This window comes from Rhodamnia argentea, chromosome 10 (genome assembly GCF_020921035.1).
Source record: "Rhodamnia argentea isolate NSW1041297 chromosome 10, ASM2092103v1, whole genome shotgun sequence".
NCBI lineage: Eukaryota > Viridiplantae > Streptophyta > Magnoliopsida > Myrtales > Myrtaceae > Rhodamnia > Rhodamnia argentea.
Genome location: NC_063159.1, coordinates 15,189,933 through 15,202,987, shown reverse-complemented (window position 1 = coordinate 15,202,987; position 13,055 = coordinate 15,189,933). Strand labels below are relative to the sequence as shown.

At 39.7% G+C, this 13,055-nt stretch overlaps 2 protein-coding genes across 3 annotated transcripts; both read left to right on the top strand.

Annotated features, from left to right (window-relative positions):
- Positions 1-4,019: 4,019 nt before the first annotated feature.
- On the top strand, positions 4,020-7,752 carry LOC115732165 (serine carboxypeptidase-like 45). 2 transcript variants are annotated; one of them, XM_030662842.2, is made up of 10 exons: positions 4,025-4,443; positions 4,708-4,809; positions 5,101-5,196; positions 5,315-5,407; positions 5,612-5,682; positions 5,887-6,234; positions 6,349-6,473; positions 6,878-6,976; positions 7,075-7,195; positions 7,356-7,752. In XM_030662842.2, exons 1-10 carry the CDS (start codon positions 4,203-4,205, stop codon positions 7,500-7,502), a joined length of 1,443 nt encoding a protein of 480 aa, XP_030518702.1. In that variant the 5' UTR covers positions 4,025-4,202; the 3' UTR covers positions 7,503-7,752. The 2 variants fall into 2 exon arrangements, 1 of the variants encoding a protein (XP_030518702.1); XR_007196739.1 differs by lacking the exons at positions 7,075-7,195; positions 7,356-7,752 and having other exon boundaries at positions 4,020-4,443; positions 6,349-6,725.
- Positions 7,753-9,640: 1,888 nt separating this feature from the next.
- Positions 9,641-12,361, top strand: LOC115732219 (serine carboxypeptidase-like 45). The gene is made up of 10 exons (XM_030662878.2): positions 9,641-9,927; positions 10,031-10,132; positions 10,367-10,462; positions 10,588-10,680; positions 10,792-10,859; positions 10,954-11,235; positions 11,327-11,451; positions 11,705-11,797; positions 11,904-12,021; positions 12,118-12,361. Exons 1-10 carry the CDS (start codon positions 9,669-9,671, stop codon positions 12,295-12,297), a joined length of 1,416 nt encoding a protein of 471 aa, XP_030518738.1. The 5' UTR covers positions 9,641-9,668; the 3' UTR covers positions 12,298-12,361.
- The last annotated feature ends 694 nt before the right edge of the window (positions 12,362-13,055 follow it).

The window sequence follows — 13,055 nt, the reverse complement described above, 5'->3', positions numbered from 1 at the left end:
TTTTTCAATTTTGTTAATGTAGTCCTAGACTTCAAGAAGAAACTTCAATGTGGTCTTTCCGTCCAACTGCCGTTGGAAATCGATGATGTGGCGACCCCTGTAGGACGTCATTTTGAAAAAAGTTGTCCATGCCGAATATGACATAGGATGACCGATCATAATTGGACTTCACAGCAGCAATTTAAGGCTATAATTAACCAGAAAGATTGCATTGGGATTTCACGCAAAGATTTTGGATTATATTGGCGAAATTGAAAGGTTTAGGACTACATTAATGTCCATACAATAAGTTTAGGATGGATTTTGATCGTTATACCAAGAAAGTTCCATATTGGAATTTATCGATTGAGAACTCCTGTGATATGGAGGAAAATTAGGGTGAGTGCTGGTCCCGGTCCAACTCAAGAATCAAATCGGTCGATTCGGGACGATTTTGCTGGCATCAATCTGCCTTGTTTTCATTTTTAAGTTTTTTCTCTTATAGAACTTAAAGCTACATTAAGGGCAGATGCAATATGCCTTGTGAAATTTCTGCTAAGATTTGAAGCCAATCCAAAATCACGATCAAAACTCGAAAGTAACTAAAATCTTTGTTTTTGATAAAAAAAAAAAAAACTAAATCTTTGTTATCTTTTTATGACGGGATAAGGAACTCATGCTAAGTTTTCACATTAAGTAGGAAATCCGTTTATATTCAGCAAATAGATAAGTCTTACATTATCAAATTCCAGCATAGTAGTTCTTATTATCTACGAAAGAATTAATACATTTTAATTCAGAAAAACTTATTGTTTCTGAGCAAAAAGAGAGACCATGCCGGTACTCAGGTGGACCGGCTCGCCTCCTGATTCCACAAACTGAAAATCAATTTTGTTCGATTTTATTTTCGGTTTCAGAGCGAGAACCGACATGCATTGAATTTCCATCTTGCAATTGATCATCCTCTAAAGAAAAACAGTGTGTAAAGAATAGAGCACTAGCGAAGCACGAATCAAAGTTCTGACAAAGCATCCCACACGAGGTTGAAAATGACCACATTACGCCGGGTCACTACCTAGACGAAGTAGCCGCATCACAGCGATGATGCGTGGGCCATTGCCATCGATCTATGAGAGGGCATACATGGTGGGGAAAGGGACCGCCCACTAGCGGTTGCAGTGGGAGTGGGATTTGATTAGATCCGCAAGACGGATGGATCGATCGAAAATGATCCAATCTAAATTAACATATTTAATACGATTTGAATTATTTTCATACAATACAAATTTAGTGATCCATATCTGATCAAATACTTATCAAATTTATATCCGATCTAATTCATATTGTTAACATATTTCTATATTTGACCAAATTTACAAAAACTCATACAAAAATTGAGGTGAGAGCGTAAAGCAAGCGATCGTGAAAGATGATGGAAAAATAATCATAAAGATGGGTTGATTCTAAGTAAGTTGTGAGCCCATTAAACATCCATATTCTTTTTTTGTTTTATCATTCTAAACCTATTTATGACCATTTAATGAATATCACTATTCCTTATAACAATTCAGCCCATTTAATATTGATTAAAAAATAAGCCTATGGCTCATTTTGACAGGATTATATATGATATCTTTGGAATGTCTCAAACATATCGATCCTTGAATCAAGACACGGAATTGACCAACACACCAATATTCACGACGTACATTCCCAATCACATACTTAACCCTCAAGCTACAAAAGAAAAATAGAAGGACATTGCTTCAAAGTGAAAATAGTTTAGAGAAAAATTTGATCGAGTTTTGCCCTTTTTTGTGCGGTTCTCCATAATTTCCTCCATTTCCACGGCCTAAGTAACTTCCGCCGGGGAAAATTACCAAAAAAAATTCTAAACTTATTGCAATTGTGCCAATTTAGTTCTAAACCTTTTTTTTTTTTGCCGATTTAGTCTTAAACCTTTTGTAATTGTGTCATTTCAGTCCATCCAGCGAATTTTGGCCGGCCGGCGCTGACACGTGAGCACCGGTCGGCTAGCAATCAAATATTTTATTATTTTTTTGAATTTTTATAATTTTTTTTGAATTTTTCTAATTTTTTTTTTCCTTTTTTTCTCTTTCCAAAGAAAAAAAAATAGAAGATAAGAAAAAAATTATTAAAAAATTATAAAAATTCAAAAAATATTAAAATATTTGATCGCCGATCGATCGGCGTTCACATCGGCATTGGCCAGCCAAAATTTGGACCGAAATGACACAATTGCAAAAGTTTCAAGGCTGAATAGGCAAAAAAAAAATTTAAAACTGAATTGACATAATTGTAATAGATTTGTTACTTTTTTGGTAATTTTCTCCTTCTGCAGCAATCGTGCATATTGTAACAACTGTTTGATCAACCACGAACCGATTTTATTCTCGTGCTCTTAATTCGAACGGATTGACACCGTTCCCCTGCTTCGATCGAAGTGTTCATCAATACGACTTGGTCGAAGGTAAGGTTGTACAAGCTACAGGTCGAAGTTAAGATGAATTGACGCCTTGTATACTTGGTCGAAAGCCAGCGTCTCATGCTGTCCATCATTCGTTGTTGGTATTGTCCGATGTGAAAGCTACTTCGCTGCTTTAATGCCACTACTCTATGCGTGCGTGTTCTTAAGCACCATGAATCTTCACGGGAGATGTTTCTTTGCGCGAAGCTTGCTCACTCTTGACGGGTGTTGAATTTCCACGTCAGCTTAAAACAACGTTTTCTTAGATATGAAATCCGGGTAAAAATTATAACGATTGGGGTTGGATTTATTCCATTCCTCTTACTCTTAAAAGAGTCTTCCTTTCATCTCGCGTGGGGATCTTGCTGTTGTGCTCAATCATTAATCTCTTGTGCGCAAGAGTCTTCCGTTTCTTGCGGCCGGAGAGCTCCCACTTGAGATGCTCGGCTCCCGATGCTCGAACATCTCATATTTGGGAGTTTTTTATCTTTTGGTTGTCAACGAGAAATTTTGGACGAAAGTTTAATGGGGCAAATTAGGGACTCAAGTAAAAATTGTTGATTTTTTTTATGAGATCAAAGAAGAGTTTAGGATAGAATCGAGACTAGACCTAAAGTTTTGGATTTTTTATGAGACAAAAAAATTTTGTAATGTAATTCAAACTGGACCTAAAGTTTGAGACAAGAAGAAATATTCGTCAGCAAGCACATGCAGTCTGAAAAAGTCGCATTGGACGAGTCTTCAATTTCATGATTGAACACAAGAACACAAATAGTTTCGGCATTCATCTACAGTCGGAGCTTCATCAAACCACAGCCCGTAGACATGTCCAGTGCCATCCTGCAGTGCCAATAGCTCGAATCATGGGGGAGCATAGTACCACTACCAACACTCTTCTGTCGACTTTTGTACGTTCGAAACGCAAGTTTTCATGGGCATGTATTGTGCAAATAATAATAGACTTGTCTTCTGCAATCACAAGTTTATTCCAAAAAGAACATCAAGGTCGAGCTTTTCCCCTGCGCATTAGCAAACAATTCAGTACCAATACCACCTGGCGTTAACAATGTGCGACCCGACCCGATGACTCGGCCTACGATTGATCTTTGGACCGTCCTCTGCAAGTCATATTATTTTCATATGAAAATGAAACTACAGTGGTGTGAATTGGCCTGTCTTGCCATGTGATCTGGAGTCCTCTCAGGAATGCTTGAAACACACTGGGTCTTGGTGAAATAGGGTGGGTTTTAACAATGTTTTTCCTCCTCTCACTGTTAATGAGTTGAGTTGAGTCTGTCCGACTAACTCGACTCGGAAATTTAATGGTCTTTACTTTAGTTGAGTCTGTAAAGGATTAAATTTTACTTTATGTCTCAAACGTTTGGTATATCACGAAACAAGCTGACAATGTACGTATTGAACATATCTTTCAGTATGAACAAGTCAGTTGCTGCTCGAACCAGATATCTATCGAGCTCGAGCTCGACTTATTTGTCGCTAAAATCCAAAAAAGAAGCCAGCCGACCTCGAACAGATCACAGATGATTTGGTATGTGTTGCACCATTAGCTAGGACACATGAGCATGCATGAGTCTTGGGATTTTTGTGTTTTTCTTCAATGTACCCTCGGCCCTTCCTCTGGGTAAGTCTCTATAAATAGCAACTTACCCTCCAGGGCCAGGCTACATGAGCAAAGCAAGAAACCCGCAGCTCACTCACTCACTCTCAAGCAATTATGTCTCGGCCATGGCTCATCCTACTAGTAATCACCTGCTCAATCCTCATGCAGGCATGCAAGCCAGTGACATCCCTCTCCGATGGAATCCCGAGCTTGCCCGGTCAACCGAGCGTCAGTTTCGGCCACTATTCAGGTTATATCACTGTGGGTGACCACCCACCAAGGGCACTCTTTTACTACTTTGTGGAGGCAGAGACAAGCCCTGCCTCTAAGCCTCTAGTTCTCTGGCTAAATGGAGGTAACTGAACTGCGGATCCCAGTCACTTATGGAAAATTTCAATGCTGTCTCCTCTTTAAAGTTCTCTTGTTCTTACTTCTCTGACTGAAGGCTCTAAGTACATTTCATGAAAGAATGCAATACCACCATGTACTTCATCCTTCTATTACAGCAGCAGAATGAACATCAAACCTTAATTATTGGATCTGTTAATCAGGTACTGCCAAATTGATCAATCATTCTGATACTTTGTCTTGCCTGTTTTTTTTTTCCCTTTTCTCCTAGGGCCTGGCTGTTCTTCTTTAGGGTATGGAGCTTTCATTGAGCATGGCCCTTTCAAAGTGAAGGGAGGGGGTCTGGTTAAAAATGAGTATAGCTGGAACAAAGGTACGTTACTTTTCGAATTCAAATCATTTAGCTGATATGACAAACTTCTTTCTTGTCTACGTTCATAATGGTCAGCAACTAGATATCCACTAAACAAGTTAAAATCTAGTGATATCATTGTTCAAGAGCCACTTCATAGGTGTGAACAGAACAAACCTATCCCGACTTTCTTTTAATATGACACTGATTAAGTGCTCATTAGCAAGGAGATAGAAGCTAATGCTTCCTCATCAGAAACTTTTCACCTGCATTCCTGGAAATTTGACAACTGTGATTGGTTAAATGCTGCAGTGGCCAATCTCCTGTACTTGGAGTCTCCGGTGGGAGTCGGCTTTTCGTACTCAACTGATCGGTCATTTTACAAGGGCATTAATGACAATGTAGCAGGTATAGCGATCGGCTAGAGAAATGAAGCTTTGGTTGTTTATGATCATAATCACTGCAGTTACCTTATACCGTGGACATCGTAAATGCAACTGATAAATGGCTTCACTTTCTCTTACAGCACAAGACAATCTAGTGTTCCTGCTGCGCTGGTTCGCCAAATACCCGCAGTACAAAGGGAGAGACTTCTTCATCGCCGGGGAAAGTTATGCAGGTACCAATTCAGTCGTACATGTAGATATTAATTTGATCGGATTGAGCGAAATATTTTGAATTATGGAGTCTGTCTAGTCAAATTCCACTATTTAGGTGAATTTACCTGCGCAATTGTTTAAACATGTATCTATTTCAGGACTTCTACAGCAGATCTAAAGAAACCAACCAGACAATTGATGACTTGATCGTTTTCTGTGCCCAGGTCACTATGTGCCTGAACTTGCACGGCTCATTTTCAAGTCCAAGGTGGAGATCAATTTGAAGGGCATAGCAGTGAGTTTAGTTTATTTCATTAACAGTTCTATGATTCAAAGTATCGTTTCCTATTTGATCCCTTTGAATTGCAAATTCAAAATTATAATCAGATCTAGTCGATAAAATGTATCGATTCCAGGAGACGCCAAAGCCCTTATCAACTATTATTCTGCTTTTTACCCTCCGTTTTGAATATTTATGTGGCCACAAAATCATTTGCAGATTGGTAATCCTTTACTGGATTACGAAGTCGACATGAACATGCCGACCACATACTACTGGTCCCACGGGATCATATCCGACCGATCCGAGCTACTCTTCCAAAAAGTCTGTAACCTCACTCGGCTTTTGGGTGAAATCAGATCGAAGGCTCTGACTTCCGAGTGTGTATATGTTGCACTAAAGGTGGCGAAAGAACTTAATGATACCAATGCGATCGATCAGTATGACATCCTCGCCGACCTCTGCCTAACATCGGGTCAATCCAAATTGAACATTTTCTACAAGATGCTCACCTCAGGGCATTCATTGCCATCCTCCCTTGCATCAGAAGACTTGATCAACTATCAGGTGAGAGCGAGACCGAGACCAAGCTTCGAATCAGTAACTGCCAGATAGAACTCCTATATCCATGTTCAGGAACCTCATTCAACTTGTTTCCCACATTTTGAATTTTGCATACAGAGCCTTTTGGACACTAAAGATCCCTGTGAAGAACAGGACGTCATTAAGTACTTCAACCGTAAAGACGTACAGAATGCACTCCACGCCAAGCTCGTCGGAGTAGGACACTGGAACACGTGCAGCGAGTACTTATGCTGCTCTCTCTTGTTGTCTCTCCCTGGAAGTAGTGGCATAGCATTGCAACTTGTTACAGTAGAAGTAAAATTAGAAGCAGCAATTCTTTTGATCTCACTCAATTCTTGTTCAAAGGAAACTTTCTTGCTAAAGAATGAAAGGACTAAATGGACTAGGAAAATGATAAACTTGGATTGATTGAAAACAGATGATCAATCATCAAACAGCATGAGCTTCTTCTGTCATATGTTGTTCTAAGCATGGTAAGCAAGGACATAGGTCGAACCACAAAAAGATTTTACCAAGCAGTGTTTGCATTTCCCCAAAGCCTTTGGTCTAAATTGCTTTGCAGTTCCCAAAGCCTCTTGAAAAAGCTGAACCAAACGCACCCGTAATCTGTTCTGTTCATATGCAGTGATATCATTGAAAACTACAGATTTGAGGACCGGTATATAAGTATGATCCCGGTCTTGGGAGAACTTGCCAAGTCTGGCCTCCGAGTCCTAGTTTACAGGTGCACCGTCAAATATTCCTCTAAGATTGATTGGCTCTTACAATTTCTGACAGATCATATTGTGATCAATCATCTTTCTTTCTTATGATTTGTGGCAGTGGGGATCTAGATGCGGTCATCCCCTTCCTCGGAACTCGGACTATGGTCGACGCCTTAGCAACCAAGGTGCTGAAACTGAAGACAACTTTGTCCTACAGAGCTTGGTTCACTAGCAAGCAGGTCAATCTATTTATTTCTCCCTCAAGGAAAATCTGTGTTGTGTTCTGATGTCCCTTTCATCCAGACAGATAGATGTTCAAAAAGTTCGGTGTGATGCCGAATCACGGACATATGCCATGAATTGTTCACGCATTTGACGATCGGCGACTAACGATAACAGGTTGCTGGATACACGCAAGAGTACGGCAAGTTGGCGTTCGCGACCATTAGAGGAGCTTCGCACACTGCGCCGGCCACGCAACCGGAGAGGTCGCTGCAGCTCTTCACCTCATTCCTGAAAGGGAAATCACTGCCAAGTAAAGCATGAGGTCCACAGAGGCATCTATGACAAAGAGCCTGAGATTGAACGGATTATCTGATTTATAGTAAGTGTAAAGTGGTGCTCAAGGATGGACTTACTAGTGTTGACACGTGGCGCAGCAGCTAAGCGACACTTGTCCCGTTTTGCTTTGCTTTCGTTGGGCACCCAATAAAAGGCGGACGTGAATGTCCCATCTAAGTAATTATATACGTTGAGCCGTCTTCTTGTTCCTCTAGTTGATTTTTGTTTCTCTATATTTCTTGATGTCATTCGACATGCTACACATGCTTATAGATAGAAAAAATACGTTCATAATATTATATTATTATTATTATTATTATTATTATTATTATTATTATTAATTTGAGTTCAAGGTAGTTGTGGATAGTTTCATGATATCTCATCCTTCTGGTTTTATATCAAAACTTATAAAGTATTTCATGAAGTTTAATCTTTTTTTTTTTTTCGATTTTCTAACAATTAGAATTTTATTTGAGAGAGGGAAGGGAAAAAAAAAGGAAAATAAATAAATGAAAATGACGAAAAATGCCCTTGGTCGGGCCCTTTTTTGAAACAATGAGAGCATTTCGGGCTCTTATTTCAAACAAAATCTACTTCAAGCCTTTATTTGAGAAAATGATGGCACTTTCGGGTCCTTTAGTTGGATTTTTTACTTAAGAAAAATTATTATTTTTTGATAGAAACACAATAATTAGTTAGCTATCTACCAAATAAACTATTTTTTTGACAAAAAAAGAGGTACACCGATTTTGTACCAAATGGAGAAAGAAAACAAAAAAAAAAATCAAAAAAGAAGGCAAGCATTAGTCTTAAATCAAGAGTGGACCCCAAATTTAACCCCAGCAAATGTGTTTTGAGAGTAGCGTGGGTAGGTTCCTCTCCAGCAAAATTGAAACAAAAGAGAAGGACGAAAGAAAAAGATAAGAAAAAATCTTAAATAAAGAAGGGGACCCATTATGGATAATGGTATCAATTCAATATAAAAGGGAGTGTCGAAAGTCAATAAATGAGTGAAAAAAGCGCAAGCCATCTATTGTTATGAAATTCTTACCGATGTTGGATGTTCATCTATTTATTCAATATAGGTAAATAGGGGCACGTAAGGATTTGAACTTAGGACCCCGTGCTCTTATATCATGTGAGATTTGTGAGATCACTGTCAAATGTCATAAAAATTTAGGCCGTTCGATGAAGACGAAGATGTAATTCAATATTTAATTATTCCAACGGCGACGTCACCGCAATTCAGATGGCAAAAGCAATTCCTTCTTCTTGGTGCCGCCGAGTACGGCCGGCGAATAACTCATTAACATCGGGGAAGACTATGATCACGCGCATTGCGGATTACCATGCATTTCCGAGACAAATGGGATGCGGACAAATGCGCATCCAACGTTGAAAAGGGGCGACGACATCCTTTGGACTCTTCTAAGAGTTGGCAACAAGCATCTTTCCTAAACCTTCAAAATTCAAACCGGGGAAGTTTCCCCTGTTTGAATTTTGCAACAGCACCTGTTTTAGCTCCGGAAAAAAGAGAAAAAAAAAACATGAAAGCTCCGTTTAGAAAATAACTTTCAAGAAAATTAAATAAGTCGAGAAAACATTTTTCATCGATAGAAAAAACATCAATCTCTTCTCTCCATCTACATGCTTAGAATTTTTAACAAATTTTTTTATTTTTTTTATTTTAATGAATTTTATTTACCTTTTTTTTTCTTCTTTTCTTTCTTAGAGAAATCATTTCCTCCTATCTACTCCCACAACCACTCACCCTCCCCCCAACCAACAAAAAAAATAGAAAGGAATCATTTCCTTTCGGAACACGAGGTAGCTGCCCCTAGCATGAGACGCTTGGTTAATAATACATCATGTCATGTCGTATAGCCGTTGCATATTACTTAAAAAGGATTCGCTCTTGTACACGAAAAATTGTAAGCATTGACTTGGTCAATAAGAGGAAATAAAAAAACAAATGTATCTTCCAGAAAACAAAGATACAAAACAGAAGACCTATAAAAAACAAAAAGTCATAATGTGAAACTGGAGAATTGCGCAAAGTAGTCAAACTTTACGTTTCCACCCAAATATTCTCCACTTCTTTGCTCTGACTGCGTTTTCTTCACTCTCTCTCTCTCCCTACTCGCGCTCACCATGTATCCGAAACTAGTGCCATGGCTTATCGCCGCAACACTGTGTGTAACGCTGACCGGAATATGCTCGAGCTCAGCACTGAACACCACCTCAGCTGCTGATAGAATCGCCAGCTTGCCGGGACAGCCCCAGGTCACCTTCCACCAGTATGCAGGGTACGTCGCCGTGGATGAGGAGCAACAGAGAGCTCTCTTCTATTACTTCGCTGAAGCCGAAGGCAACCCGGCTGAGAAGCCTCTTGTGCTTTGGCTCAATGGAGGTAAAGCCATCTGGACTGAATTCGAGTGAATGATGGTGAGATATGAAATGAACATGTTGAAAAACACCGGAGTTTGCTTGTGTGTTGGGTTTGCATTTTGCAGGGCCAGGTTGTTCATCGGTCGGAGTTGGTGCTTTCTGCGAGCATGGACCATTCAAGCCCAGTGGAGATGTGCTCCTGAAAAATGACTATAGCTGGAATAAAGGTGAGCATAATTCCCCCTAAACAAACTGAGGGCGAAAAAGGTCAATCCTGTACTTTTAGCAGCTTAAATCCACGTTCATATCCTGCCTCTCTTTGCGAAAGCTAAAATTGATAGGAAACTGAATCGGACCTTGTATCAGATATATTATTTTCGCTGGTCCATTCGTTGTGATGTAGTTCCGACTTCGGAGATTCAATAATTGGCTCATTCTTGCAATTTTCAAATTATTTGCAGAAGCAAACATGCTGTACCTGGAAACTCCTGCAGGAGTTGGTTTCTCCTACTCTGTCAATACTTCCTATTATAAGTCCGTCGATGACAAGATGACAGGTTTTTGTTCTTGCAAATTGCAATATATTTTTAACAAATTAAATTGCAGCAATGATTTACAGAGGTAATGTGAAGCCGAAATTGAGTAGTAATGATACCAGCTAAACAATGCTTCCACATTTCAGCAATAGACAATCTCGCATTCCTCCGCAACTGGTTTGAAAAATTCCCAGAATACAAGGAGAGAGATTTATTCATCACAGGAGAGAGCTATGCAGGTGAACTGGTAGTGATTAAGATTTTGTAAATACCGATCCGCGGGGTTGAATTAATCGGAAGCTCCATGAATGCAGAATTTTAACTTCTATCTAATTGTTTATTCTTACCAGGTCACTATGTTCCACAGCTTGCATTGCTCATCGTGCAGTCCAAGTTGTTCAATTTGAAGGGAATTGCTGTGAGTTTGACTGGAAAATCTACATACTTGAATTACCATATCACAATCATCAGATTGATACCTACTGAGATGACAAATATCATGCTCACTGTAGATAGGAAATCCGCTTCTCGAGTTCAACACCGATTTCAACTCACGGGCGGACTTTTTTTGGTCTCACGGATTGATATCGGACGCAACCTATGAAAGCTTCAACACCATATGCAATTACTCCCAAATTCGCAGACAATCACAGAGCGGCCCCCTCACCCCTGTTTGCTCTCGTGTCGCCAGTGAATCATCAAGAGAAATAAGCAAATTCATTGACACGTACGATGTCACACTTGATGTTTGTTTGTCGACAGTTTCTTCACAGTCTGCAGTTCTGAATAAGCTGGTGAGCCTCTTGAACCATTCTGATGAATTATTTTTTTTTTTTTTGGGCCCCCTTCCAACCTCTCGAATTTTTGTGATTATGCTGCTTCCAGCAAGAAACAGAGAAGATAGATGTATGTGTAGAAGACGAAGCCCTCAAGTACTTGAACAGGAAAGAAGTGCAGGAGGCTCTACATGCTCGGCTGGTTGGAATCTCTACATGGACAGTTTGCAGCGAGTAAGGATCGACTGTTTCCTTGGACCTTCATTTTCTAGGAAACAAGTTCATGGCTGGATAGCATCGTGACTAATCCTGATGAGTCTTGTCAAAATATATCCACATTTCCCAATTTCCGGACAAGATTCTCCATAACCTTGTTGTGTTATAATAGGATTATATGATTGGTTCTTCCTAATATTGATCGATTTAAATGACTCTAGATTCTCGTGCTTCTCCGTCTGAATTCCCTCACGATTCTTGCATGCTACAGGGTCGTCAGATATGAATATCAAAATCTGGAGATACCCACCATTACGATTTTGGGGGAGTTAGTGAAGTCAGGAATCCACGTTTTAGTTTACAGGTAAACAAAGAAATGGCATTCTTCGGAACTGTGTACATCCCTTAAGAGGCTATGTGTGAGGGAACAATGATCACCCTGGTTTGATCTTTCATTTGCAACTCGACAGTGGGGATCAAGATTCTGCTATTCCATTACTCGGATCAAGGACTCTAGTGAACAACTTAGCAAAGCAATTGGGACTGAACACAACCGTGCCTTACAGAGTCTGGTTCGAGCAAAGACAGGTCGGCTCAGTAAATAACCTTCATGAACATCACTCCTCCCATTGAATTTAATCGGTGATCAACGAAACTGTGGTCCTTTGCTTCATTTTTCCATAGGTTGCTGGGTGGACACAAGTGTATGGAGACATATTATCATATGCGACGATCAGAGGGGCGTCTCATGAAGCACCGTATTCATCACCGGAGAGATCGCTGGTGTTGTTCAGCTCATTTCTGGGAGGGAGGCCGTTGCCAGAAGGGCTCTTGTCCGAGTCTGCTGTGGAAAAACATAGTTAGTACTAAGTCGTCCTACCAAATTGGACCGAATCTGATTTGACTAGCGGGAAACATCAAACTCATCATGTTGTTTTTCTTCCCTAATGCTGCTTTTCTGTAGCATATATATTAGTAGCAACGCGCGTATTCTCCGAACATTCTAGTTTCGTTCATGATAAAAATAAAACACAGGGACAACAACCCTTTTTTTAGTTGTTCAGTTTTCATGTGGGAGAAATATTTGACCTGTTAATGTTTCCAAGCACAAAACCTTTTAATGAGACCATCGATAGATGGATAATTATAGGTTATTAATTTGATGATTGTTATTTCACCAATTCTTGTTAGATCGGGAAGCTGATTACACGAAGATCCGTCCATGACCTTTTGAGTATCACTTTGATCCGATTAGATGTGCAATTGTCATGGACCGAGGGTTCCGTGACCTACCTGACCGACAACATGGCCCGAAAGAACAACAAGACTAGAAGTGCCTTGGTCTCTAGAGTTTTCTTGAGTACTCTACAACACTCCTAAGGGCGGGCGACATGGTAAATGTGCCATGTTCTAGAATTTCCATACTTAATGTTGGTAGTTGTTAGATGAAAAGATGCATTTTAATACATTGGATCTATAGTCAATCAACGGTAGTGATGAGAGACTTCTTGTATAAATAGGGAGCTCTCTCATTTGGATCATTCAACACTTGAACAATACAAAGCATTCTCTTCCAAAAGCTTTTCTCTCTATCGAAATAATATCTCAATCTAACAAAAGAT

Bases quoted from the DNA above. Each gene is read 5' to 3' on its own strand.
- LOC115732165 (XM_030662842.2), top strand. From the start codon at position 4,203: ATGTCTCGGCCATGGCTCATCCTACTAGTAATCACCTGCTCAATCCTC. The intron at 5,197-5,314 runs GTATAGCGATCG...TTTCTCTTACAG, and splicing joins CATTAATGACAATGTAGCAG to CACAAGACAATCTAGTGTTC. The intron at 5,408-5,611 runs GTACCAATTCAG...TTCTGTGCCCAG, and splicing joins CGCCGGGGAAAGTTATGCAG to GTCACTATGTGCCTGAACTT.
- LOC115732219 (XM_030662878.2), top strand. From the start codon at position 9,669: ATGTATCCGAAACTAGTGCCATGGCTTATCGCCGCAACACTGTGTGTA. The intron at 10,463-10,587 runs GTTTTTGTTCTT...TCCACATTTCAG, and splicing joins CGTCGATGACAAGATGACAG to CAATAGACAATCTCGCATTC. The intron at 11,236-11,326 runs GTGAGCCTCTTG...TGCTGCTTCCAG, and splicing joins CTGCAGTTCTGAATAAGCTG to CAAGAAACAGAGAAGATAGA.